This window comes from Cyanidioschyzon merolae, chromosome 11 (assembly GCF_000091205.1).
Source record: "Cyanidioschyzon merolae strain 10D DNA, chromosome 11, complete genome".
Classification (NCBI taxonomy): Eukaryota; Rhodophyta; class Bangiophyceae; order Cyanidiales; family Cyanidiaceae; genus Cyanidioschyzon; species Cyanidioschyzon merolae.
Genome location: NC_010137.1, coordinates 643,556 through 670,683, shown reverse-complemented (window position 1 = coordinate 670,683; position 27,128 = coordinate 643,556). Strand labels below are relative to the sequence as shown.

General features: G+C 53.7%; 6 protein-coding genes and 1 non-coding gene across 7 annotated transcripts, besides 2 other annotated features; 3 read left to right on the top strand and 4 right to left on the bottom strand.

Moving 5' to 3' along the window:
• Positions 1-1,441: 1,441 nt before the first annotated feature.
• Positions 1,442-2,596, top strand: CYME_CMK243C (phosphatidylserine decarboxylase; the record flags this gene model as incomplete). Its single annotated transcript, XM_005536573.1, has 1 exon — positions 1,442-2,596. The coding sequence occupies one exon, from the start codon at positions 1,442-1,444 to the stop codon at positions 2,594-2,596; it is 1,155 nt and encodes a 384-aa protein (XP_005536630.1).
• Positions 2,597-3,163: 567 nt separating this feature from the next.
• Positions 3,164-7,279, bottom strand: CYME_CMK242C (unknown RNA-binding protein, conserved; the record flags this gene model as incomplete). The annotated part of the gene is made up of 1 exon (XM_005536572.1): positions 3,164-7,279. One exon carries the CDS (start codon positions 7,277-7,279, stop codon positions 3,164-3,166), a length of 4,116 nt encoding a protein of 1,371 aa, XP_005536629.1.
• A 989-nt stretch (positions 7,280-8,268) lies between these two features.
• On the bottom strand, positions 8,269-9,899 carry CYME_CMK241T. The gene has a single exon (XR_002461392.1). It is a non-coding gene; the product is annotated as a hypothetical transcript (transcript).
• A 73-nt stretch (positions 9,900-9,972) lies between these two features.
• CYME_CMK240C (hypothetical protein, conserved) lies at positions 9,973-11,841 on the top strand (the record flags this gene model as incomplete). The annotated part of the gene is made up of 1 exon (XM_005536571.1): positions 9,973-11,841. The coding sequence occupies one exon, from the start codon at positions 9,973-9,975 to the stop codon at positions 11,839-11,841; it is 1,869 nt and encodes a 622-aa protein (XP_005536628.1).
• Positions 10,364-12,557: a sequence feature (possible transcribed region).
• Positions 12,558-13,403: 846 nt separating this feature from the next.
• CYME_CMK238C (hypothetical protein) lies at positions 13,404-14,048 on the bottom strand (the record flags this gene model as incomplete). Its single annotated transcript, XM_005536570.1, has 1 exon — positions 13,404-14,048. One exon carries the CDS (start codon positions 14,046-14,048, stop codon positions 13,404-13,406), a length of 645 nt encoding a protein of 214 aa, XP_005536627.1.
• A 500-nt stretch (positions 14,049-14,548) lies between these two features.
• Positions 14,549-15,355: a sequence feature (possible transcribed region).
• Positions 15,356-17,079: 1,724 nt separating this feature from the next.
• CYME_CMK237C (hypothetical protein, conserved) lies at positions 17,080-18,900 on the bottom strand (the record flags this gene model as incomplete). The annotated part of the gene is made up of 1 exon (XM_005536569.1): positions 17,080-18,900. The coding sequence occupies one exon, from the start codon at positions 18,898-18,900 to the stop codon at positions 17,080-17,082; it is 1,821 nt and encodes a 606-aa protein (XP_005536626.1).
• Positions 18,901-21,177: 2,277 nt separating this feature from the next.
• CYME_CMK236C (hypothetical protein, conserved) lies at positions 21,178-22,905 on the top strand (the record flags this gene model as incomplete). The annotated part of the gene is made up of 1 exon (XM_005536568.1): positions 21,178-22,905. One exon carries the CDS (start codon positions 21,178-21,180, stop codon positions 22,903-22,905), a length of 1,728 nt encoding a protein of 575 aa, XP_005536625.1.
• Between the last annotated feature and the right edge of the window lie 4,223 nt (positions 22,906-27,128).

Sequence of the window (27,128 nt, the reverse complement as noted above, 5' to 3'; positions counted from 1 at the left end):
CGGTGGAATCTGAAGCTAGTTGCAAGTGAGCATGCCTCACAGCGCTTTGCCATCAAAAGCGCAGTCGACGGTCCCTGGTCTGCGTAGAGGTGTTATCAAAAAATGATCATGAAATGGTGAATGGCAACCTAAAACAAGCTCCGACTCGAATAAACCAGGGAACATAAACTAGCAAAAAGCGCAGCTCAGCGTCAATCTCAGTCGCTTGCTCTCTTATCGTTTTTTAGTGATGGAACGCGACGATGTCTAAGCGCTAGACGGAAGAATATGGGAAGGGCATGCCACGAGGAGTTCTTCGAGGAACGACAAGGCCTCGATCAATCCTGTTCTTTTGGCGACTTGGAGGCGACCACACGATCGCATCGCAGCTCGTGCAGATGTCGTCGGAATCCTCGATTGCCTCGTCTCTTCGAGCAGCGTGCTGCCGCTCTTTGAGTACCCATGTCCATGTCTACCATTTCTTCTGGATAAAGTCCCATCGAGTGAAACGGAAGCTGTTCCTTCTGTAATAAGCGTTCCTGTCTCATGACGAGATCGACAGAGTACTGTTCAACGCGCGACGGTATTTCATACAATCGTGCTTGATTCGTCGACAACCCGCGGCTCTTCATCGACGTTTGCATCAACGGAACGGAAACTTCACATCCTGTGCCTTCTTTGATCGTATTTCTTAGTGAACGCATGCGGCGAATTATATTGACCACAAGACAGCCATGTCGACGGTCTTTGATAGGTTCTGACTCGGGCATACGCGGTTCAGCATAAGAACTTCATGAATGGTAATGGAACCATGCGTTGTACGTAGAATAACCGACTTGAACAGAGGTGATCGTTTCTCCCAAGCAAACTCGAACAGCATCAAATCCTTCCGTGACCTCTCTCCAATCTATCGGAGACATTCCTTCTCTTGAATGTCGGTAGGAGAACTGAACAAGAAGTAAAACGAGTGTGCTGGCACAAGTGCTCCGGAATTCGCTGCTGGAAACACAACGACGGTACAAGTGCACCTGTGCTCTGCAGAGCGCCACAGTAGGACGTCTCGCACAGATGCTGTATGAACAACGCTTCGTGCACGACAACCTCTTTTAAACAAGTTTATGATGACGTCACCCGATATCGTCTCCCACTAGACATCATCGTCTTGCGCTGGTATTGTATCTGTCGGGATATTGCTCGTCTACATCAGTGACGACGATCTTGACGTTCGAGAACTGCCTCTGACAAGACCAAATCATCTGTTCGCCCTATCCAGTGGCGCCCACCGCGCACAGCGTCGACGATTCTCTCGTACGCTTCTCACAAAGCGGCACTTTGCACTGTGCGAGAATAGATTCGCTCCTGCTTCCGTTGCCTGAAGCAGCTCCAATACGAACTCGCCGACGCTCTTGAAACAGCCAGGCTCTATGGAGTTTGAGCACGCTACAAAGAGTGCGCTAGACTCATGGTCCGTCAACGAACGCTGTGGACCATAGTGGCTTCAGGCACAGTGACCGGCTTGCTTGCTCACCAGACTGTTTCCTTTGAACGCTCAGCGGACTTGTACGGAACGCCTGCTACCAGGCAGGCTGCGCCTTGGGCTCGCACTGCTCTCGAAACCCTGCCGCTACGTCTTCTCTCCCGTGCGCTAGGTGCCGTGAGTCGCGTCTACTTACCAAAGGCAACTCGACGAACCTTGCTCTCCACGTACTGTGCGTGTTTACCTGCCTGTCAGCTAGATGACATACGTGATCCCTTGGAGACGTTTCCAACACTGGCCGCTTTCCAGCAGCGACAGCTGAAGCCATCAGCGAGACCTATCGACTCGAAAGCGAGCCTCGTAGCGCCCTGCGATGGTCGCTTGCTCTCCTGTGGCCAGGTAGAGAGCGGGGCTCTGCTTCAACCCATCAAGGGCATTCGTCTATCTATGAGAGCCTTGCTGGACTCCACGGATGAACGGGATCCTTTGGTACGAGGACCCATCATGGTAGAGGTTGCCACTACCGAAACCCTAGGTTTGTCACGAACTCGCGGCAGCACTGAGCTCAACAGCAAAACAATGAGCATGAAGAGTAACCATACCGCAATCCAACCGGATACCGAGGCCAAGGCGCTCTATTATGCAGTTTTCCATTTGCCCGCTGGTGGCTATCATCGCTTCCATTCACCTGCACGGTGGGATATTGAGCTGCGGCGGCACGTCGTTGGCCAGCTTTTACCAGGAACACCGCGCATCCTGCGAAGACTAGGGTCGTTGTTCACCGTGAACGAGCGCGTCTGCCTTGTTGGCGAATGGACTGATGGCTTTTTCGGCATGGTTGCTGTTGCGGCTTTTGGAAACGGCGATATCTATCTGCACTTTGACGAGGACTTGGTGACGAATTGCCACGAGTATCCGCTGAACTACCGGCGCGATATGACGTATCGTTGGCCAGTCCGCTTGCAACCAGGTGACGAAATGGGCGGCTTTCGACAAGGATCTTGTATCGTGTTGCTCTTCGAGGCTGCGGCAATGGTTCGAGACGATTCCACGTCTGGGCATACAGGCAGAGATGTTGGTTTTCTGGTGCAACCCGGTGCCTTGGTTCGTACGGGTGAGGCATTGTTTCGGGCGCCGTAACAAGAAACCAGTCAGGAGCTGAACTGGAACATCGATGCGTTCATGTTTTTTTTTTCGTGAGCGATCCGCAGTTTCTCAGCGATGACTCGTTATTGTTCGTGTTTATGCGACTTGTCTAGTCTTTAAATGTGCGCTGTTCCGAGCGGAAAGCACAAAGGTATTTCGTTGCTAATTTGCGAAGCGCTGGGCAGCTGCTTCTACTGGTGCAGCTAGAGTCCATGAACGACACTGATTAGCGGTGGCGGCTTCGCTCGGATGACGCACTCGTAAAGGCGATACGTCCGTGCTCATTGGGCATTTGAATGCCCGTGCCATTTCCAAAGGATCTTGCCGCCGAATGCCACCAGTATTGAACCAAGAGCCGCATCGACAGCATTCTTCTCAACACGCCCAGTACGTTCCTGTAAATGGGAAATGGCTCCCGTTGCCTATAGTTCATCACTGGGATCGTTCTGCGCTATGGAAATCCAGCCCTTGACGTAGACGAGCTAGTTGAACGCGATTGTGATACGCTGCATATCGAGATGTGCATCTCACCAGGTTCGTGCAGTGCTCCGCATAAAAACTTTACCCGCGGCTTTTCTTCTGCGTTCGTTTCTTGCGTTGACTCTCCTGGAGACCAGGAGCAAGCACACGGACATTTCCCAACATTTGCTGCACGAGCACAGTCTCATCCACCGCCTGAATAAGTTCAAGCTCTCTCGCAGTTGCAGCTGCTCCTTGGGCCACCTCCGAAGCGTCTGCCCCGGCATTCGCAGCATTTGTGGTACGCGCACCTGAGCGTTCTTGGCTCTGGACGACCCCAAGCACTTGCTTGAGCGCTTTGCCTTTCTTCAAGGTTCCCGGAACCAACTTGACCTTGTATTTGTACTTGGCAAGCGTCTGATACGGGGCACAGACAGGTAACGCGTACTCTAACACGTCGTCCGGGTGCGGGCACCCGGTAAACAGGTCCAGCTCACTGAGATTCGCGAGCTCCGCTTCGCTCAAGTGTTCCGCCAATGCGGCAGACGCACTTTGCAAAATCTTGGACACTTCCACCTGGTCTATTTTTTGCCACTGAAAGTGCGTCTCTTCCCGTGCAGCGCGATGCGTCTCTAGGGGCAACTCGGAAGCCGCACTGCCAGTCGAAGCGTGCCCCTGTGCATGTGTTGCGGGCGCTGCCGACGTACCGTTCCGTTGAGCACTTGTCTGTCCCTGAGCAGAGGCGATGGTACCCTGGTCAACGCCCGCAGCTTGTTTCACGCTGCTCGATGCAGGCGCTTCTTCAGCGTTCACATTTCGCTGTACAGTCGTGTTGGTACCCTGGTCAACGCCCGCGGCTTGTTTCACGCTGCTCGATGCAGGCGCCTCAGTGGCCGCTCCCTCACGATCACGTGCTTCCATAATACGCATTCGGGTAGTGCCGAGTAACCTGAGCGCTGCCTCACGCTCTTCCTCAGTTTGATCGGAATACTTGAGCCGAAGCTTTCGAAGTTTGGACTTTTTGCCGCGAACAGGTTTCGCTCGGGATGCCTCGGCACCAGAGGCTGCAGCGGAGCGCGCCTCTGTAGCCTGCACGGAGCGCTGCAGCGATATCTCACCTGGTGCTTTGGCAGCAGCGTCACTGCGGATACCGGTAGTAAGCGTCTCAGCGACACCCACTTGCTTTGGAGCGTGCGTAGAGTGAACGCTCTGGTTGCTAGGATCCGTTTCCGACGATGACGACGGTAGTTGGAGCGTGGTGCGAGCATGCGAGCCCGGTATCGTCCCTGGGCTGTTTCCATTACGCGTATCCGTTCTCGTTGTAGTATCACTAGCGATCGGAAGCGTAACGTTGTCATGGGTATCTTGCGGCCGATCAGGAGATACATCTGGAAGACCTGAGCCCGCATCAACACATGCTCCGTTGGCCTCTGAGTGGCTCCTGACACCAATTGCGGCCTTGGTGGCCTGCATACCGCCATCATGACCAAGAGGACTTCGCGCTTCGGTGGTAATGGTATCTGCAGCGGAATGTTGACCAGCTCGACTTGCTCCGTTCACGTTTGTGATGTGCGCATCTTCACCTAGAGTCGCATTCAGTGTGTCCGACTCGATCTCGAGGATTCGCTCGCCAGCACCCTCGACTTGCTGTTGTTGTTTTTGAGGCGCTCCAGCAGCTTGCGCCTCTTGCAGCGAGTCTGGGCCGCTGCGTACAGGGCGCTCCCCAATATGACGCCACACAGACTCCGGAGCCAGTCGAAAGAGGAACCCAAACCCCATGACCAACGGGCCAGATCCAGACGTCGTCACCGGTACGTAGTTCCGGGATCCGCGAATCACAAAACTACCCTGCTGCAGATACATACCGCTGGGAGCAGTGCGGCTAACTTGTTCCGGATATACCCAATAGGCATTGACAGCGACTTTGGCGTCCCATGCGGAACTACAGGCGGCCGCAAAGATAGCTGCTTCTTGGATCGATAGCGGGGGCGCCGGACGATTCTTTTTGCCTTTGATAATGACACTTGCTGCCCCGTGAACGTCCGCATGCATGTAGAGGTCACCGGTGTTCTCCTCAAGGTATCGACGCACGAGCTGTTCATTCTGTTGACTGTCTTTCCCGGCAATCACGAGATAGTTCTCTGAAGTGATGAAATAGCGAAATTTCTCGAACCATAGCGGTTTCCGTATTGCTTTCAACGTATTCAGGGGTGTTGCTTTCTTTCGCTTGTTTTTCGAGGCAGTGCCGGCGAGCACTTCCAGCGCTTTCTTCTCGGCAGCCCGAAGCGCTTGAGCGCTCGCTTCCATCGTTTTGGTGCCCTTCTCCGCTGCTTTCTTTCGCTGTTCATAATAACGTCGAGCATTAGCAAAGGCACTTAGGCTCAGGTCCACTTGGACGAGCTCCACTCTGGAGGAGCACACGGACGTACTGTCGCCCGACTCGTCCTCGCTTGCGCTCTCTACAGAGCTCGCTGAGTCCTCGTTCGAGAGGTCTCGCGTCTCGGCAGGACGCCGCTGCCGTGATGAGCTCCCCGTCTCCGCATCGGTGTTGTCCACGCTGCCGCTATCATCTGCAAGCATCAGCGTCATCTGGTTCTCTTGCAGCTGCAGCGAATGAATGAGCTGCGCGACGGGGTTCCCTCGACGACGCTCTAGTACCAGCATTTGGTCCAATTCCTTCCAGTCGATACCAGACGCTAGTGCTGCTCTTATGACCTGCAGCGCGTTGTCGACATCCACCAAATTCGTCTCAATGAGTGCAGCCTTTCGCAGACAGCGCTCTTCCTGCTGTTTTAGCGTAAGCACTCGCGTTTCGAGCTCACGGCGCATGCGCTCCAGTGTTCCCTGTGCCTGCCGTTGTCGATTCTCAATTTCCTGTCGATACCGTAGTTCTTCCATTCGAGCAAAATATTCATCTACCGCTTCGTCGAAGGACGGAAACATTCGTGGCTCCAGATGCTGGTGCTGACGTAGTAAACGAGGCGTGAACTCGCAATAGCGATCTGAAACATCCTCGGAGTCAGCACCAGAGGCCTGGGACGCTCCCTCTGCTACTGGACGCAGCAATATATATCCCTCTCGAGGCGACTCTGATAGAAATGCTGCCGCCTCACAGAGCACGCGATAGAGTCGTTGCTCGTATTCTGGCAGCGGATCAGGCGATGGTGCACCTACCTCGAGCAGCACGTGTTCAATGAGTTCAGGACCCCAGCCTAGCGCTCGCCCGAGATTGCGTTGGAGGTCGCGAAGCTGGTCTCCGCCGCTTCGCTGACGCTTTTGGTAACACTCTTGAAAAATCTCGTGTAGACGATCGTACGTCAAAGGTGCAAACTGTCGTGCTAGACTGATGTCGTAGCGCGCACCAACGACAGCGTCTTGTTGTTGCATGCGCCGGGATCCGGGTCCCGTTGCCGGAGGATCCCGCTGATCTGCGGAATCTGCAAGCGGCCTTGGTTCCGCTCGGAAGACGCGGAGCACAGCCAGAATCTGATAGTCTCCGTCAGTGAGGATAATGTTGCCGCCCGAGTGCAGCTCAACGATGAGGTGGTTCTCGAGCGCAGCCCGCGAAGGCTGCCCGTTCGCGCTGGCCTTGTAGGCAGAGGCGGATTGGGACCCACCCACGAACCGAAAGTCTACGACGCGATCGATACCGAGTTGGGTAACTTCAGCTAGGCGCCGTGTTCGCAGATGCTTTCGCAGCTTGAGCGTGAAACCAGATGGAAGTTCTGCGTTTGCACCCGTTCCAGACTGTGCTCGCTGCTCGTGCTCTGCAAGTGCTCGGTGTCGCTGGAGTACGAGCTGCAGTTCCCGGTCCCGTTCATCCAAGTCCATGTGGGCGAGGTCCGTAGCGATGGAGTTGTCCAGAGTCTCATCTGTACCAATTTTTTGGCGGCTCACGAGCGACGCTGCTGCCGTACCAGCAGCAGCGGCTTGACGCGTGAACCTCGTGGTGTGCAGGCGAACACCAGACTCGATCAACAGGTACTCCCTGCGCCAGCTGCTATCACCAGTTGCCCATGCTTCTTCAGTCTCAGTCGCTGGTATCCGACCTGAAGCGTTTAACGGCGGCACTGATAACTTTAACAGGTACGTCTTGCGGCCTAGGTTGTAAACATTCAGCACCCGAGAGCCGGAACCAAGTCGCTCCTGAAGGACGGAAACTTCAGCTCGCAAGTCCAGCAGAGAAAACTTGGTTTTCCGCTTAGTTGTTGGTGCCATGGCACTCTGCTGAACAGTGGGGCGTTCTGGAGAACCAACCTACGACTACAGGCATCCCAAGCACTGAACTCTAGACTTTTTCGAGTTCGATGCCGGGCCTGCTGCATACGGCGCCCGCCGCGCCCTCAGACGTTTCAGCGCAACGCAACTCCACGAGTCTGGGGAGCAGCAGCCTAGGGGACTGCGGCGGCCTTTGGCGAGGACAAGGAAACGGAATGAGAGCAAGTTTTGGCATGATGTATGACATACAGGAACGTCTATCGCAAATATTGTTGCGACGTAGGGTGCGGTTCAGTTTGCTGCCTGAAACTCTCGAGAGAAACGTAGTGGTCCGTTCGTTTTCTCACAGTTTTCTTGCGGACGGCGTCGCTGCAACGCGTTCGACCTTGCAGAAGCGATGAGCTTGCCAGGGAGAAGTGAGTTTGGGTTGGATCATGCCGAAGCGCAGCAGATGCTATGCGATGGATCTGCGAGTGCTCACAGCGTTCGCTTGCTGGGGAGCTTGTTGTTTTTTCGGCAGAGCGGAACCCGTGCACGCCAGCTTGCCGTTTGACCGGTTACTCGTGCAGATGCTGCTCCTTGATCAATGAAAAAACGCCTCGAATGTTCGTGGCGGAGAGAGCCGTGGCTGCTTGAGTAGAGCGGGACGCTTGCTCGTAGGATTCTTCAGAATATGAGAAGAGGCTTCCGTGGCCAGCTTTTCGAGACTCTCACGGGTATTCATGGTTTCAGCTCATTGATCACAGAGCTTTTCGTTGAAATAGAGCATCATGCGGTGCACCGTGGTGATCTATGAGGTTCACGTTCACGAAACGCTTTCCCGTTGCAGGTATCGACGGGAGCTTTAGAAGAATTCCCCTTCCGAAAGATTAGAATTACTGCATAACGCAATTGCTTCTCTAGTCACGACACCGTAGAGTATGGAAATGCACGCTCTTTTTCTGCCCCTTGATTTTTCCCTGAGCTATTTTTAGATGTACAGACTCAGCATTCGAAGTGGAACAATAAGAGTTTATGGATTCATAATGCTCTTGGATTCTCATTCTTCTTTTCGGTGTTACGCTTTCATGTCTTTACCGCTAAAATTCGCTACGTCACCGGAATCAGGATGATTCGCGACGCCCTCGAACAAGGGTTCGTAAAATAACCGATATCGTTACCCAGATCTATCCTACATGCATCCACATATCTCCTTCCCTCAGGTGCAGCATGCTCAAATCAAGCAATCTCCTAGCTTTTTGATCCTTCTGTTTCAGGAAATCTACCGAGCACAGCAACGCGCGCCACCATGTTGACAGGGAAAACGACTCCGAGTCGGCCTTTGACGACTCGTCCACAAGCACATGCCGAAAGCCCGCTGCACTGCTCTCGTTCAATAATATGTTCCGTTCCAATGACGAATCCTGCCTTTTTCGAGTCCAGCGAAGAACCACGATTTCACAGCGGCAGAATATTTTCGACTGAATACGGCCCTGAGTGCTCACATCTCTACTGTTTGCATGGAGAAAGGTCTTGAACACGGAACTGAGTCATCACAGAGATCGCTACGAGTTCAGAATGCGTCACCGTTTTGCGTGAGTGTAGCGTCGACGGTTCAAAATGTCACGAACTGTTCTCCAGCCTGGGTTTTCCTTCCGATCGTTATGTCATCGTGGACAATATATTGCTTTCTAGGAGCCCATTATCGAATGGAACAGCGTGCGCTGGTGCATTCAGCAGAAAGCGTTCTCGCTGCGGGTGGACATCATCCATCAGGAGCCCGTGATTGGCGTTCAAGGCAGTGGGCACCAAAACGGAGAAGTTTGCCAGGAGCAGGATACTGTACTCGTCAAAAAGATGCACTGCGCGATGGCGAAAACATCCACTCGCGACAGTGTGGCTCATGGAAGAAGAATGGTGGACGTCGTCGAACATCTGACCACAGTTAAGCGTCACCGCTGCGAAGGGCGCACCATGCCTGTATAGAAAGAAGACAAGAGCAGCAAACGAAGCGGGATCGCACTCTGCGCTGTACCTGGAAGGGGTAGACTATAACGGGAAGCAACGAAATCAAAACTCTAGCGATGCCCTCAACATTCTTCGACTGCTGAAAACAGCGCTCGACGCACAGGAGAAACCGACATATTAAAGTCCGGAAATGAGACAGAGGCACAGGAAGCAGACGCTAAAAGGTCCGCGAAGGCAGGTGTTGATGACAGTGGCAAGTGGCCCAAACTACTGGACGGGACACCCGAGTTCGCAGATTGGACGCTATCCATGTTATTCAGACGGCGGTGGAGTGCTCTCTAAACGCGTTCAAGCGAAATTCTTGTTTTCCTTATGAGGCCTTGCTTCGTTCCAAAGCAGCGCCTAATACTGTTTTGAAGAGGTTTGAACAAATTCTCCCGTTTCCCAAACGACTTCTTCTCCGCGGCACCTGCAAACTAAAGCCTGCCAACAGAGATCACCGTATGGAAGCCTCAAGCAACGTGAACGAGATTTTCCTCTGAAATACGAACCGATTTGAAACACACACTCACATTTCTCGATGCAGCAGCTCATATCCGCTCTTCCAAGACGCCAACTCACAGCAACGGCATCCAGTGGAGATGCGGAGTACCAGGCAGCGCTGCAACAACACATTCGCTGCACGTCAGTTGCATTCGGTCAAGGTCGTTGTTGTGCATATTGTCTAGGGCAAGCGCCTCCGCTGTATGCGGTCTGACTCTTTTGGTTGCAGGTGTTACCGCTTTGATAGGCGGAATCATCGAGATGGTCTCGAAGCGCTTGGCCAATGTCTTCGCCACTGCACGTTCCTGGCTGTTGACGTAGAGTTTTCAGGAACTGGCGAGGATCCCGCGGTCCACTCTGCGGACCTCAGTGTACGCTATGAAGCCCTTCGCCGCTTAGCGGGGACGAGCGCAATTTTCTCAGTCGGGATCGTTTGCTTCACCGCCAAGTGCGAGGAGCTGCACAGAGCGATTTGCGGCCTCAGTGAGGTAACCGCGGACCGGGAAGCGCTTCAGGTGCAAGTGCCAGCAGTCTGTGCCTATCAGGCCCACGTCTTGGAGTTTTACTTTCACTGTCAGGATGCTTTTACGATATCCGGTGATACTGCAGCTTTTTTGGTACGGCATGGTATGGACTTTAACAGAGTGTTCGCACACGGGATTCCGTACCGGCGCGTCGCTGCTGCTGAAGACGCGCTCCATGAGGCAGCTCGTGCAGTGCCAGCTCCTGGAGGCACAACCGAGGATGCAGCGTCTCAGTCGGGTTTCGGTCATATCAGCGTTGCCCGCGAACGCGGCTTGGGTGCCGAGCGCACACCAGAGCCCAAGCGTCTTCGTCGCCGGACCCAGAGGCATCGTGGATGCAACTCGACAGCGCAGCCCGCGGCCGAGCCGCTGCATGTACTGAGCGTCCTCCTGGGCAGCGGTAAACCCGTCATTTTCCACAACGGACTCTATGATCTGTTGCTTATGTTTGCGGCGTTCGAAGCGCCGCTACCGCCGAGCGTCGAAGAATTCAGGACGCAGCTAGCAACGCGGTGTCCCGGCTACTTTTTCGATACGAGAGTGCTGGGAGAGTTCGTGCCCGCACGTCTACGTGATTGTCCCGCATATCTGGAGTACGTCTTTCGCAAATATGAGCGTCGATGGTTTCGGACCCAACGAGGTGTCCGGATAGAATTTCCGGAGCTCGCAGCGCCCGGTTACGTCTCCAAGAAAGCGACAATTTATGGGTCGCGAGCCGCAGCTTCTCCCGCTGCGATCCCTCGAGTCTGCAAGCGGTATGCGCGTTCAGGACATTGCCGCTTGGATGGAGACTGTCGTTTCTCTCACGACATCGATCAAATCATTGACGCAGATGAAGCTTCAAAAACTGAAACAGGTGACGGCTTCGATGAAGCAGTTGCAGTAGAGGCATGCCAACCCAACGGCGGGCACGCTGTGCGAGAGATGGAGAGTGCATGTACCCTGGACACGAGTCCCGCAGCCATCTGCGAGACCCTGAAGTCGCAGCATATATCGCTGGACTTGAGTGAATCTTTGGGGATACCGGTTTCAGAACGGCCAACGGAGCAGCCTTCATCGGTGGATGCGTTTGTCACGAGTTTCTCTCCGGATGAATCGGAACACCTCGAGGACAGGTCTGCTGGACAGAAACCTCCTGAAACTTACCCCAAACGGTCGAATGATCCAGTCTCTGGCTGTCGAGCAGCAGCAACAGCAGCGTGTCAATCATCCTTGGGTAACAGTATGTTTGTCGCTGGCGATGATAACGCAGAGGCAGCGCGCTTCGCGTCGATGCCTCCGTTGCATGCGGACGCTGCTTCGGGCGATGCCCAGAGTGCTACGTTGGACAGGGCAGCCCATTCGGCAGGATATGACGCTTTCTGCACCGGTTACGTCTTTGCGAGCATGTTGGCGTTGCCCAGTGTGCAACTTGCGCGAGTTTCTTCCTTTGCGAACAGGATTTATCTCACAGGCAGTGCACCCCAGACGCTCTGTCTAACACCCGGGAGCTCACCGGTCGCTTCACAGCTGGAACCAGTAATAAACAGTGGCGCGGGAGACTCTTGAGTTGGCGACTCTGATAAGTGATCGATGCACGTTGTGGATGGGTTCCAATGCCAAGCGCGGATTCTGTTGCAGGGCTGCTGCAGACGAAGAAAGAATCCGGGGCGCCCGTGTAGCTTGGGAGCAGCGACTGGCGGCAGCGGTCGCAGAACCGGTATTGACAGCTGCAGCACTAGATATGTAGTACCCTCAGGAGGGCCACGTTCATACAGCGTGTGCGCTGACGTTGCAACGCCAGCGTCGTTTCGACTGCCCATGCCTCAATGACGTGAACGCGCTCTCTCCTACTGCATGTAGCGCGGGCGAGGCGTGGCTGTGACTGCATCCATCTCAAAGCAAACACGGGGAACGTTCGAAGCCCATGAGCGCTTTCCTGGTCTCGTTTTCCGAGAATGCCACGCCATTCCGAGCTGTTGCTGGGCTCGGGACAGACTTTCGGGCGGCGCAGGTTCCATCGTCGTACGGCGCCACGCGTCTCATTCCGGGACACGCATGAAACTCCATGCGTCTCCTGAAACGAGTATCAATTCCTTGATAGACACTCGACGAAAACGTTATTTCATAGATATATTCTGTTCATGGAAACACCTCAATCGACCGCGTGACGACCAAGAGCTCGCTGGGAAACCGCAAAACTCGCACGATTCGCAACGCTCGTCGCCGCACGTCGACCTGGCTACAGCGCAGAGGGTTTCTGTGTTGCACTTGCTGCACCGACCTTAACATCGCCAGACGCCTCGGTGTGATGCACGTGCTCCGCGTGCACTCGAGCGTAGGCTCGGGAAAGGCTCTGCCAGACCTTTTCTGCAAACTCACCGCGGTTGAGTACCCTGCGAAGTTTTCGGTCAAACACACGGGAGAGTTCGCCTCGGTAAAGTTCGGCACGAATCTGTGCCAGCAGCTCACTTCGTCTCGCGTCTTCGATGCGACCAAGTGCAGTGAGGAACGCTCGCTGCAGTTCGTCCTCGTGCCGCTCGACAGCGCCCTGAGCGACCGCCTCCGCCTGCACTCTTAAAGTATCCAGTTCGCCGCTCGTGCGTAGCTTTTCGAGAATTTGACTCCTAAGATCATCAAAACTTCCATCGAGAAGCAGCTCACGCAGCACTCGCTCCGTTTCCGACTCGGAAAAAGAGGCACCGGGCGCACTTGCGTATTCGGAACGACTGGGAGTGCCTGGTGCTTCACCCATGATTCCGCTTTTGCTGCGAGCCGCTCTGCTCAGCGGTGCTGAAGCGGGAGCGTACGCAGCGCTCGAAGCTACCGATGACTTTCGACTTGGCGGTGCAGTCCAGTGCGGCCTAAGCAGCGTCTTCTGAACGCAAGTCGCGCGTCGAACAAGCCTAGTTTGCAGTGGACCATCTTCATAGGGCGCACACTCCCGCGCTGAGTTGGGCGTTGCGCCCTGCCTCTGAGAGCACCGTTGTGTGCGGGTCTGGTGCTAGTGCATCTGCCTGCATTGCTCAGCCTGACGACTCATGAGTTGACCAGTTAGATTTATAGTTTCGTTCGCAAGTACGTTCCTACACGGGAGCTATTAGACATCGCTGCAAGAATATGCTCGTTGCCTAGTCGCCGATACTCTCCTCATTTTGACGCTCTGGGAAACCGAGGACAACCGAGTCCGGCTCAGCAACAGGTGGCAACTCACTGCGCTGCACTTCGGCACTTCTCCGAAGCGGAACGAAGCCTGCAGCGGAACCGATGGATGAGCCAGAAGAGGCCATTGAGCCTTCTCGCTGTATTTCAGCACCAAAAGAGGGTAGTCGCGTTCGGTCACCGTTCGATCCGATCTCATCGGTACCAGCAAGCGAAGCTGTTGCGTCCGGCCTGGGGCGACCGTGCACTGAATCGCTGCCCTCGTCTGCTGAACTTCCGCCACTATTCTGGTCGGCGGAGCAGGTCCCGTTCAGTCCACGACGAGTGAGAGGCGTCAGCCCCGGCGGCACATACGGATGAAACTCGCCAACCTGGTCAACACTCTCCCGCCCGGCTTTCGCCAGGGTCGCATCCGCGCTGTCGTAAAACTTTCGTTCGTGCAAGTGGTTCGCACGCAGCCTTCGTTGAAGAATGTCTCGCCGGTTCGGAAGGTTCCCGTATTTGTGGAGAAGTTTCTCTTCCTGCCGGTGGCTTTGATCGCTTGTCGCGCCGTTCATGGGAGGGTTCGTACGTGAAACGCCCGCCTGCCCTCCGAGTGCACCGCCCTGGTTCATAGCGCCTGGCACGCGACGCGCAACTCGTGTCTCTTGTTTGCTCCCACAGATAAGTTAAATAATACCCAAACTTAACCAGAAAGTAACCAATAGTCAGTTGAGTAAGCGCTCCAGCAGCTCAAGCCGCTTCGTTGTTTAACAGAATCCAAAACGTCTGGAGAGGCCTCTCCGATAATCCTCAATCTCTGCGGGGAGATGGATAGGGTCTCGTGTGCCCGTCGTGCGCCAACGGCGGCGAAAATATCTACGCTGCGCATAAGGCAATTCCCTTACTTAACGAAGGGAAATCAACTGTTGCAATCTGGCGCGAACCGCTGGTGTCCGCAAAGCGCCGACACCGCAGCGCGGTGTATGTCCATGGCATCTGCATCATGCACTGGCTTGAAACTACCTATATATGTACAAGATAGCACATTTATGGAGCTCCTGTGCAGAGCGTTACCATAGCGTGCAGGATTCCAACCTGGAGCCACACGCAGGGCATTGGAAGGCGAACCCTCGAGCCGACGCCCTCTGTATGGTGCGGCAACGCCGTTCTGTCTAAGTGCAGCGACCGCACCGGCGCTATAGGCGCCATTGCTGTCGCTTTCGGGAGGCACAAGGCACACATGATAGGACATATGAAACGACCAGAATATCAGAGAAGAAGTATAGCTAATGTAACTTAGAAGTAGGGCGTTTGATGTATACTGCACCGTGCACTGAAAAAAAAACATAAAGAACCAAGAAAAAAAATGCGCGTAATCTGAGAACGCTGGCCGAAGGAAACGTTTTGTCAACGGAGAAAATTGGAAGGCGAACACGTACGTGCCCCGTTGCCGGCTAGTGGCCCACAACTGACACCCGCAGCACTGTGGCGAGACGGCCTTGTCTCTGTAAGACATATGCAGTCGACGCGCTGTCCGGAGCGTCGCGCTGCCGAGGTACGGTATCCGCTGCAAGCGGGCATAGAAGGTTTTGTCTGGCAAAGATCAGAACCCTTGCAAATGGCCTCAGGGGCCTTGATACCCGAACCGAGGAAACAATTATGGAATATGGTACCTGCGCTTGCTTGGTTCCTATCGAATAGTACAACCACTGCATCTGCGACGCTGGTCTGCTGGAACACGGGTGCGTCCAAGATACTTGCGTACATGAAAAAAGGATTTGCGAAAAAAGGCCCCGGGATATTCGATTCAAGCAGCCTTTCCACGTTAAACCTCTGTGGACTTCAATCGGAGCACTGACCCGCTCAATCTGTTCCTGCGTTTCGAATAACAGAAATTTTGCAGATGTGCAGCCACGACAGTCGAGGTGGAGCACTAACAGCTAAAGGATGCCGACTTGGTTTTAGGACTTGCTTTCGTCTATTCGGAAAGGCCTCTTTGCCCTTTTGCCGACTGGATTCGTAACGACCACGGAATCAAGATGTTGCGCGACACCTCTAAACAAGGGATCGCAAAATTATCGGATACCATTGCCCAATGATATGCGTACAAGCCTCCACACTCCTCCGTTCCTTATGTGCAGCATGCTGAAATCACTCATTCGTCATGTTTTCGGTATTTGGGTGTCAAGGCAGTTCGTAAGCGCATCAATGTGCGCGGCTGGATTTACGGGATACAATACCAGACGTCGTCCCTTGAAGACATCTTCATAGGCGCATGCCGAAAGTTCTCTAAACATTTCACCTCAAATAATCGATTCCAGTCGAAAGCCAAATTCTCCTCTTGTTTTTGCCATCGGCGGTGTACATTTCGACACCAGCATGATACCTCTCACGGGGTTATTTTCGAAGAGGCTACCGTCCCAACCGTTCATACGGAAAAAGGTCCCGGACTCGGGATTTAGCTAGCGCCGCGATCGCTTTCCGTGGAGAGTGCGTCTCTGCTTTCTACGATGAGAGGGTAGACGGATCGAAATTTCTCGACTTGTTCTCGAGCTTGGGTTTACCAACCGGTGCTTGATTCACCGTGGGCAACATCGTCATCCACAAATCCTTCGGCAAATGGAGCCGATTGCGCTTGCGCCTCGGTGATACAGCGTACTCGCCGATGGCATCGCTCAGTGCGAGCCCGTGATCATATGACGCGGAATGCAGTAAGTAATTGGGGTAGGATATGGCGCGTAGTGTTCTGGAACCGAGAACGCGATGTATTCCACGATAAAGCAGGCCCTAACGCGCCACATGCCGACGCTCAGAAAAAGTGTAGTGCAGGTACGCGAACAGCTCACCATGGTCAAAGGCCACCGCTGACAGGGGTGCACTCACGATGTAAACAAAGAAAAAGAACATCTCAAGCGGAGCTCCGATCGGAACTAGAGTCTGTGCGGCAAGTGCAATGAAAACAGCTGAAAGCTGCGATATTAGGGCTCTGACACTGCCATCAGCATCCTTCAACTGTTGATAACGGAGCTGTGAAGAAAAGAATTAACAGAAGTATTGAAAGCTAAAGACCAGGGAAAAGAAAAGCAAGCGGTTTGAGAACAAAGCTCACAACGACCGAAGTTGATGGCATTGGCAAGAGACCCGAAACTTTGTTTATACATCAGAATTCGAGGACCGGTTCTATTGCATTCGGGCAGCAGGTATACCTTCAGATAAGCTCAGCAGAGCAGGTGCTGTCCGGCTACTCTCTTCCGCTCTGACCCTGCACAGTGATAATAGCAAAGACTGAACGCCTGACGCAGGTTTACGGGAAAGCGCTGGGCGCTAAGCTTGGACACGACGACAGTGCTCTTGTCGACGGCAGTTTCTTGCAAATGCATCAATGTGTTTTTCACGCAATGGCTTTGGACGCTATGTACCTGGTTCGTTGCCTACTGCAGATCACTGAAGCGTTGGCTCTCTAATGAGCAAAACAAACTCGAGAGCTCAGCCTCTGTAGACGCTGGGCAAGCGATTCGTTGCCGGCTCGAGATCGCGTCAGCGCTTGGCGTCAGGAGCAAAACACGCACCAGACGTCACCTTGCCTAGGCGCTGTGCATGCAATTCGTTTCCTGCTGGATATGGCGTACGCGCTCGCTGCCTTGAACAACTGAGCACCAGTCTTTAACCGACATAGGCGCAAATGTTCGTAAATACCCAACCGACGCCGGCAGCCTCAACGCCAAGCGTATTCCGAATCGCAATGTATAGAATCGCTCCAAGTGCCGTTACGAAACAGATCGTGAGCGCAAAAACAAAAAGCGCCCGGATTTGATAGCGTTCCACGAGAAAATATACCATCCAGACTCCAGTGTAACTGCCTAGAAGAGCGAACAGGCCGAAGAAGAGTCCATAGGAAATATTGAGGCGGCCCTGGGCCAGATACACAAAGGCGCCGGAGGCACTGCCCAAGAGGTTCGAGAGCGACATACTCGACTGGACGGTAGCCGGATCTGCTCGTCCGACAAGGTTCAGAAACGGAATCAGCAGCGAGCTTCCTCCAATGCCGACCCAAGAACCGAAAACTCCGGCAATGAAGGCCCATACGGGATATCCGAAGATCAGCGCCCTGGTCCACCGGATATCACCGAGACCGTTTTTCGAGTACCACGGATATCCCAGTCGATCGCGCAATCTATTCAAAGACAAATTACGCCAGATGGTGAAGCATCCCATAGCAAAAAGCACCGATTCCTGAATAGCAAAAAGGATCCAGTAGACCGCTCCACAAAGAGGCGCACCCACTGGCGAATGCTTCTCGGCACTTCCGGATAATATTTGGATGATGAAAAGAACCAACCAACATGCCAACAGGAAGAGCATGTATCGCCACTGGAACCAGGGTCGCTCGGCTGCGAGCAATTCCTCCCGCGATTGCGCACACAGAAGTGGATCCAGGTAGCATAAGAACCGCGACCGGCCAGGTCGGAGCGGATGCACGTTGTTAGACGGCGAGGACGCAGCTGTCTCGCTGCCTGTCGCATGGACATCACTGCTGTCGACTGCGTTGCTTGCGTTAGCAGCAGAGCAGCACCCGTTACCCCTAGACTCATGATTCAAGTGCGGATCCGAAGAATCTGGCCGCTCGGCCGATGCACGGTCTGCAGACGGCTTCGTGGCATCCGTGGCGTCGCGCCCGCAGTCGTCGACTTCGTTAGATTGTACGGGAATCGCGGTTTCCGCAACAGATGGCGAGGACACACGCGAGCTCAATGTATCATCGGCGGCGTTTCCTGCAGCTTCCGCCTTCCACGTCTGCTCATCGGCGGCGTTCTTGTGGCGCTCCTGAAGGCGTTCGCGCAGTAACCGCAGACCAAAGAGAGCACTTTGCACTGACAGCACTGAGAGCAACAATGCAAGTACAAACGCTGTGAAGTAGCTGGGAAAAGCTTGATTCATGAACGTGCCTGGGGTGGTTCCCATTAGAAAAAACGGCACGGTGCAGGCAACGAGGTTCCAGTCAATACGAGGGGTATCGCGAGCTGCGTGCCGGCGCGGCACATTCACCATTGCGTTCGCAATAGATGCCCCGAAAATGAGCGGCTGTGCATTCGCACTCGCGTTTTTCAGCGTAAAACCGGCAAATAGGGAAAGCAATGGCACCAACAGGATGCCACCGCCGATACCACCAGCGTTCGAGAGACCCGTAGCCAGGAACACCAAGACAATGAGCACACCGTCTGACCATAGGAACGGATGGAACAAGTCCTTCACCGCACATATCCCCGTATTCGTGTTACAGACTTGTCGCTCTGTGCAACCGCTCGTTGGCGTGCACGGCACGCACTGACCCAAAGTGATGTTACACGCACGACCGATTTGAGAACAGTAGTCACAGAGGGTGGCGGCCGTGGTGCTAGTCCCGGCCAGCGCCAGGAGGCACAGCATACCCCCTATAACCGGAAGGTACACCTTTTGTTGCCGCGAGAAACGAGAGCGCATCATGCAATATTTTCTGGGAGCGTATTCGACGCAAACAAGTATGGAACACCGTGTGAAGTTATCTTACACGAAAAAGCACAAGGCGATGCTCGCCTGTGTGACGAGCGGGGCCTCGAGCTCGTCGTGGCTTCAACAGTTCCTCTCAGTTCTGCACAACTTCGCAGAGTCAGGTAGTAGAGCAGTAAACCCACAGAACCCGATCGGACTGTGCAAGTCGGTCGAGGTCAAGCCGTACCAGCCGACAGAAAAATAGTTGTCCGGGGTGAACAGAATGCGGTGCTGCTTCACACGCCAACGCAATGGCTTGGCTCGCGCCTCGAACTTGGGTTGCAAAGCGATTGCGTCCGCCCGGAAGGGGCAGTTTTGGACGTTTTGTTGAAGAAGCGATTATCGGGGGTATTGGTGCCGCGGCTGAACTGTCTCCACCGATTCGTCTAGCGGAGTACCATGGAACATTTTCTACTCGGTTCACCATGATGTACACGTCGACGTTTGGGCGTCTTTGGACGCTTATCAACTCCAGCCTTTATGGTGACGATTGTCGGACTGCTTCCTTTTCCTCTCTGTGATCTCCAGATTCGACTAAGCGGGGCACTCGTAGCCCTCAGGCCGCTTGTCAGCCGTTGAAAGATGTTGATGGCGCCGTCCGAGTACAGACGAGATCAATTACGGCTGTTGCCGACGCAACTCAGTTACAGGCGGAAAATGGTATCAATGCTTCACTTTCCATGTTTTTCGTATAAAGATAGCGTCGTTGCGCTTTTTGCAGTGATTACAGGATTTTGTGGTCACTTGTTCGTATATGTCCATGACACCTCTTTCTCCGAGCACCGCACTGTGATGCATCAATGCTTCCTTTACCGCTCGGCACATGCTCTTCGCGGGTCCAGATGGATCTATTCGGTATCTCTTCGGCTTTTACGCCTAGTGCCGCACCCCAGGATCATGGGCCTCTTCTGGGACATCGCATCTGCGAGTACCTTGTCCAGTGCCTCCGCGAGCGCACTCTGTTCCATTCAATAACTCAGTATCTGCTTCCATTCACTGCGCTGATGGCGTTCTAGATTCAATGGAAAGAGAAGAGACGGGATACCATTGGAGCGTATCCCTGGACAGGTATCATGCTGCCGTCGAATGCCGCCTCGTCGTCGACCACAATGGGTTTAGGGTTTATCTTTCGAGTGGTGTCGAGTACTTAACGTGAGATGATTAGTGAACTTGTGGAGTGAGCTTGCGAAGCAGCCATCGAGGGACCACGTCAAGCTATGCTCGTCGTCAGTCCAGCGACGCCCATTGCTGCGCTCACACGTCGCCTTAAAATACAGAGTTCGAAAAGTTGATGAATACATGGTTCGGGCAAGCTACTCATGAGGTACAGAGAAGATCAGATTCTTGCAGTTATGAATTGGATTATGGAATCGGGTATTTTCGTAGCGCTGCTCGAGAGCTTCGCTCATTATCTGGGTCCTGGGCTTGTTACGAGCTTCAGCAGCAAAGCGTCGATGAAGTCACTCCGAGGAGACGGCCGGGCATCATATAACTACCTATAAGTGGGAAAGTCCATATCGCTGTGCTTCGAATACCAAGTATGTACACGTAAAAAAAGTAAGAAAAAGATCTCAAGGCAGGCACACATCCAACATTCCAATGTTCTACATAAATCCAGTACGGGCGTAGTGTCCGCGGGGGCCTCACAACGAGGTCCATGCACCCTGATATGCAAACCGAGGAGCTGCAAGAAATACGCTGGTGTGCATGTGGAAACAATACGGTCCACATCATGAAATTCGAACGAGCGAGATGAACTCCTAGCCTATATATCCACACAGTGATATTTTGGTCGGTATCTCGATATCCAACCCCACAACGTGACGTATTGCCCTGGTATTCACAGGGGAAAATTGTGGGCGATACTATAATCTCCAAACGGAAACGTCAAGTCCGCATTCCGCAGGAGGATAACGTACACGCTCCTCGCGGAGTTTCAGTAGATCCATCAAGGCGGCTGCTTGGCGAGGAAACGTGGCCGTCACGAAACGCCGACAAACCGTTTCAGCGCCAACTTGCTGCTCGGCTTCGTTCCGTATGAACTTGGCGTCTGTGTCGCAATATCCATAGTCTTCCATCGACTAGTCGCTTGATCTGGTTCTGGTTGCTGAGGCTTCTCCATTTTTCAGGCTGGAGGTTGGTGCAAGCAGCTCATAGCGCTACAACTGCGACGTTTCACAGCGTTCAGCTGTCGCTCGTTGCAAAAGCGGAGGCTCTTCCGCCTCCGTACCCATGGAGGACGACTACGGAAGCATCGAGTCCGCGAAACCCCAACAAGACGCTAGTTCAGCGCAAGCTGCGATCGAGGCGTCGGGTTCAACACGTGCCCTGATACTCGCCGCGGCCTGTCTGTTGACGTTCGGCTCGTACTTCTGCTACGACACACCTAGTGCGCTTGTGATTACGCTGCGAGAAAAGCTCCAGTTAACCGGATTCCAGTATAACGTTCTCTTCTCAATTTACTCGTGGCCTAACGTCGTTCTCGTTTTTATCGGTGGACTGGTAATCGACACGTACGGCAGTCGCCGGGCCTCGCTTGCTTTGGCAACGCTGGTCTTGGTCGGTCAGGTGGTCATGCTGATCGGCGTTCTGCAACATCGCTACTGGCTCCTGCTGAGTGGGCGTTTCATCTTCGGCATGGGTGGCGAGTCCCTCGGCGTTTGCCAGTCAATTATCGTGAGTCGTTGGTTTGCTGGTCATGAACTCGCTACTGCTTTCGGACTGAGCTTGACTGTTTCACGTATTGGCAGTATCCTCTCATTCATGTTATTGCCGGTTGTGGACCAGGTTGCCGGCATTGTGTCGGCATTCGCAGTGGGTGTCATTATTTGTGCGCTCTCGATATGTGCTGCTCTGGTCTATGCTTCGATTGAGCTCTCTGTAGAGCACAAGCGTGCCGAGGGAGCCGCAGCACTCCAGCCGACGAAAACGCGGACACGGGCTCCTGCTGGGGAACGCTCGCCCCGGAGCAGACGCTCGAGTTTGCTCCAAGTTGCCAGATGCCTTGATCTTTCATTCTGGCTGTGCGCTGGGATCAGCATGGTGTCCTATGCGTTGGTATTCTCGTTTATCGCAATCGGAAGCGACTTGCTGCATCAGGCGTTCGGCACTTCACGCGAGCGAGGCAGCCTCTTGGTGTCGCTCGTATACGATTTTTCCATGGTGCTGGCGCCACTTCTCGGGCGTCTATTCGACGCAGTTGGTTTGCGTGGAATCTTCGTTCTTGTGTCGTGCACGCTGAATCTGCTATCCTTTGCCCTTCTAGAGCACACCCGCACGTCTGCATGGCAACCGGTGCCGCGCCCGGTCTACGGCATGATTTGCATGGGGGTGGCTTTCAGCGGTCTTTCCAGTTCTGTTTGGCCTTCTATGACGGTTATTTCGCCGGTCTGGGCCCTGGGAGCGGCGCTCGGTATTGCGCAGGCCCTGCAGAACCTGGGAACAAGTCTCATGAGCATCTACGTGGGTCACGTGGTAGATGCGTTCGGCTACGAAGCGGTGCTTAGTCGATTTGTACTTATCGCGTGCATCGCAGTGCTGCTCGCTTTATGGTGGAATATCGACGATTGGCGATATCGGGACGGGCGCGTGAACCGCTCCGCTGCTGCGGCAGAAGCAGCGGCAGCAGCCGCGATGGAGCTACCGGTCGCTGCTGGGACACCGCAAGGCGCTGCTGTCGCTTATGTCCCGCTGTATGTACCCGTCTACGTGATGGTATCGCCAGAGGCGATCCAGTCTGTCCGACGAGCCTGCTACCAAAAGCTCGGAGAGAGCGAAGTCGGTATCAGACGACGCGATCTTTATGCGCAGCTCGGCATTGCTCATCCTGCGGTCGTGCGCAAAGCTGCGGAAACCGGAGCGCAGTTGCCGTCGCCAGACGCGTACCATGCACGAGTTTTTCGACCGGAGCGACCTACGGAGGCGGCAGGGTCAGCGTCGAGTTCACAGAGCACCAATTGACGCTGGTCTGAATGAAGGAACCCGAGCACGCAAGCACGTATGAACCTAGAGACTTGCGCAAAGGCATGTAGTTGAGAATGTAGGCACGCTTGCATATAGAACTCTGCACATTCGCAAAAACGCGAGATATTCAAATCCAGGTGAGCTGCCTCGTGGCATCTTGCAACGGGGAGACGAAGTCGGTTCGTCGATTCGGTCTGGAAGCATCTTTGGAGTTTTCAGAGTGTTAGAGGGCGCGTCCTACTGCACTTGCGAATCGATCCCTGTCAGGTGATGCCGTCTGTGGAATACTCTGCGCAGCCCTGAGGCAGAGACCGAGCGAGAACCCAACTGGGCCCGTCGAATATGCGTGTGTATACGCTGTACTTGCGAATAATGGAACACTGTTCTCCTGCACCAGTTGCCCTAGACAGTCGTTCGTGGTGTGTGTGTATACTGCGCTCCAGGCGTGCTGGATTCCTGAACCGTACCAGACCAGTGTTTTACGCCGACTGGGAATCCGACTCCTTCACTCCCAGCTGGTGAGCTTTTTCGAAAGTCTTCCGCATTTCAGCGCAATGCCCGCACTGCGTAGGTAAAGGGAAGCTCTAAGGCTGCCTCGACACGCAGCTGGTAGCTGCTCTGAGAGCATGAGACGTTTATGTTGCGTTGAGCATGTTGCTTGGGCGCATGGTTGCCGGTGGAATCAGTCCATGGCGAGCCTGTGACCCTGTCTTGCCTCGTGATGTGAGGTTCAATGTACTTCGCGTTGACCAAGTCGAGCATCTGGCTCTGTTTCACGCTCTTGTTCTCTGTTGGTGTCAGTGTGCATCTGTGCTTTGGATACATGTGTATGGTCCCCGATGTATCGATGGGAATCGCGGTGAATCGGCAACTGCGCTTGTTGTACACTCTCATCGAAGAAGCAAACGTGCAGCATTTGTACGCTACAGCATGTCCAGCGCCATAGGCTTCCGCCGAACGACTCGAATTGCGTTCATTTCCCTTTCCAACTCATAGAACAAGTTGGTGAGTGCACGCCTCCCTCCTTCGTGCAATCGAAACCGTTGGTGACCCCAGCGTGATCTCTTTTTCTCTTGAAAACGATTGCCCGCATGAGCCATTTGGAGTATGGATGTCCCTCTCAGCATGAAATGAACAAATCGTCCCTGCTCTGCTCGATAGTGTGCTCAGAGAATCGCGACGGATCCTGACGCAGTCATTCGAGTTCCCGTTTTCGGTCCGGGCCTGCGTCGTGACCAACTCTTGATGAGACTGAGCCCCGCGGAAATTTTGGACGGCTTCACGTGCTCTGCGTTCAGCTCATTTGCTCCATCGTCTTGATGAAGAGGTCCAATGACGGCTATCTTTTCCTTTCAACCGGGTATCGACGTCCGCCAAGAAGTCTTTCTCCTCATCTACATCGAGAGGTTGAAACTGGGTCTCGTTATTCGAACTAGGCCTGGCATTCGCGAACAGCACGCCGAGTGATATTTTGTTGGTCTTCATTGTCCTTGCGCATTTCTTTCGATTTCCTCCTCGTAAATGAAAACTATTGAACGATCTCCACCAAAAGCCTTCGCGGTGTTGTTCGAATGCATGTTGTTCGCTCCTCGAAACCAGCCGTAACTCAAACCGAAGGCCACGCAATACAGTAAAGAAGTCTCTGTTGTGGTATATTGGGCCCTCATTTTCCACGTAGGAATAATATTGAATAGACGCTTGAGGAGGTCAGGGCGCTCGTATACGGACACGTAGTCTGTTTTGCTCTGCAAGGCGCTGTTCTCAGAAACGTAGTAGCGCGAGATGCAGGAAGGCCAAGCATCAAGCTTCAGCCGCACTTTGAATACAGCCTGTCGTCGATCCGAGGTCAACAGCAACATCATGAGCTTCAACGCTCTGAAGCGACGTTCCTTCTCATTCTGACAGCTCTTCCGCCCTCTCCACCATGTCCAGCTGATCAGCTAGCGCCAAATCCTCATTTGTCACCATCGAGACCCCCGGAATGCTTTGCATTCGTCCCATTTTCTGAGCATGTGAGGCAAGGGAAGGATGGCCCGCAGACTGCGCGTCATCAAACGCTTGGCATTGATTCGCATTCGCTTTACGTTCTTGAGGCTGGTTGGATACGTTTTTCGTATCTGCGCTGGAAATGTTCCGACCGCCAAAGATACATTTTGCGTTATCTGATATGTTCAGGAAAGCGTGGATTCGCGTACAAATCCTTTCCCCTACGACCCGGACTCATTGCAACTGCTTTTCGGAGCATCGGTGGTGTTTTCACACGAAGGCCTGACTGAAAAATTCCGTATCGATTCGTATACGTGAGAGTAGTGCGCGTGGAACGCCTTCTAGCAGTTGCTCGACGACATGTGTCCAAACGAGGCAGGACAAGCGAGCATGTATCGAGCACTAAGCTATACGATCCCGAATGATGCCCTGAATCTTGATTCTCTATGGAAGATGCTCATCGCGGAAGCGTTTGAAAATGCACTTTTTTACAATTGCTCCCTACCGATCCCGCTGCTGAGACACTTTCCCCCTCCTGTCCCATCTTGTACTCTATTCAGCAAAATCCTTCTCTTCTTTGCCCGGTGCTTTCATTTGCTTCTCCTTTACTCGGCGATGTGGCATTGATGTGGTCGCTGGGCTCCATCCCCGATTTGGTTGCCGGATTCAGATCCCCAAGATCGATGGATAGACCGGAACCTGCCCTTTCTCTGAATGTATCTACTTTTCTTTGGCGATCATTTCGTCAATCTCTGCATCCTATGCATGTACTCGGACCGAGACATGCCTTCTCGCTCCCTACCAGGTACGGATCGAAGAGCAACACGGCGTTTTAAGCATGCTGACGGTAGCAGGTACCGATTTGTCGAAGAACAATGTATGGATGCAAACGACTCGTCTATGGATTTGTGAACGTGCAGATGGCGCTTGACAACGGAGAAGAGGCCCTCGACTTTGATAAACCGCTGAGAGAAGGCGAGCACGAGCAGCTGCTACACGCCCCGCAAAGCCGCGTAATTGTCGACCGTTTTTGAGTGATGATATATAGCGCTGAACAAGAACAGAATAGAAGAATGCGGGAAAGAAGCATTTACGATGAAAATTTCCATGAAGCATGCGGTGTGCAACGCTCCTATCTGGTTAACGATCAACAGGCGACCACATGATTGATTCGCTGCTAATACCGAAGCTGTCGTCATACTCACCTGTCTCTCGTTTTTAAACAGCAGCCTGCCGCTCCTTGAGTACCCGTATTCATGTAGAGAGCGTCTCCCGAATCAGGTGTCGTTCAGTGGAAAGCACACCAGACCCCGCTGTGCCAGGCGTTCGCGTTTTCGTTCGAAATCGATGGTGTATCGTTCAGTGCGGAACGGTCTCGACTGGAAGCGTGTTTCTTTCTGTCCACGCATATCCCGTCATCACCGTTCGTATCAACTAACAGTCAACTTCACGTCCTGCAGCTTCTTCGGTATTATTTCTTATAGAACGTATGGAATCGAATGGATTAGCAAAAGGAGATTCGTGTGGATAGCGTCTACCAAGCTCTGTTTTGGGTGCGAGACTTTCAGGATAACGGTGATCATCAATGTGACTCATCCACCTCTTGACAGCAATATAACGGACAGGTAGAGGTCGTGGGGTCTCCCCTCCAAGCTAGCTGTGACCGCAGCAAGGCGTTCCGCGACCCTCTTCCCGTCTGCAGCGTACATACATTTTGCCAGGTACCTGCGAAAAAACAAACAGTAACGTTGTGGTGGTAGAGACACTGCAGATCTCACTGTACGAGCTTTCAAAGTATGGCATCGTAGATTCTTGTAGAGCATCCGTTTCGGTCGCGCAAAACGACTTGCTCCAGGTAAACGCGTTCTACGGACAGGCCCAATCATAATGAACGGGTCTCTAGGACACGTTGATGACGCGGCTTTCGGATGACGCTTCATCGTCCCAAAAAGCATCCATTCGTGTTTCCGGTTGACCCGCGCCACGGTGCCGTTCAGTCAACGTGTCGTATATTGGATACACCACAAACAGCTCCGAGGTCATTCTCATCGCGGCGTGAAGCTGCAAGTCCTCGGTCAGCAACGACTCGCCAATGCCACATTCTGATACCGCTAGACCGCAGCCGATTCCTGGCCCTGAACCATCTGGGTAGTCAGGGCTGCAAGCCAAGCCTACCACTGGAGTGGCATACCTTCGACCGCTTCCGCCCGTTCGGGAGCTCGCGTTATGGAAAG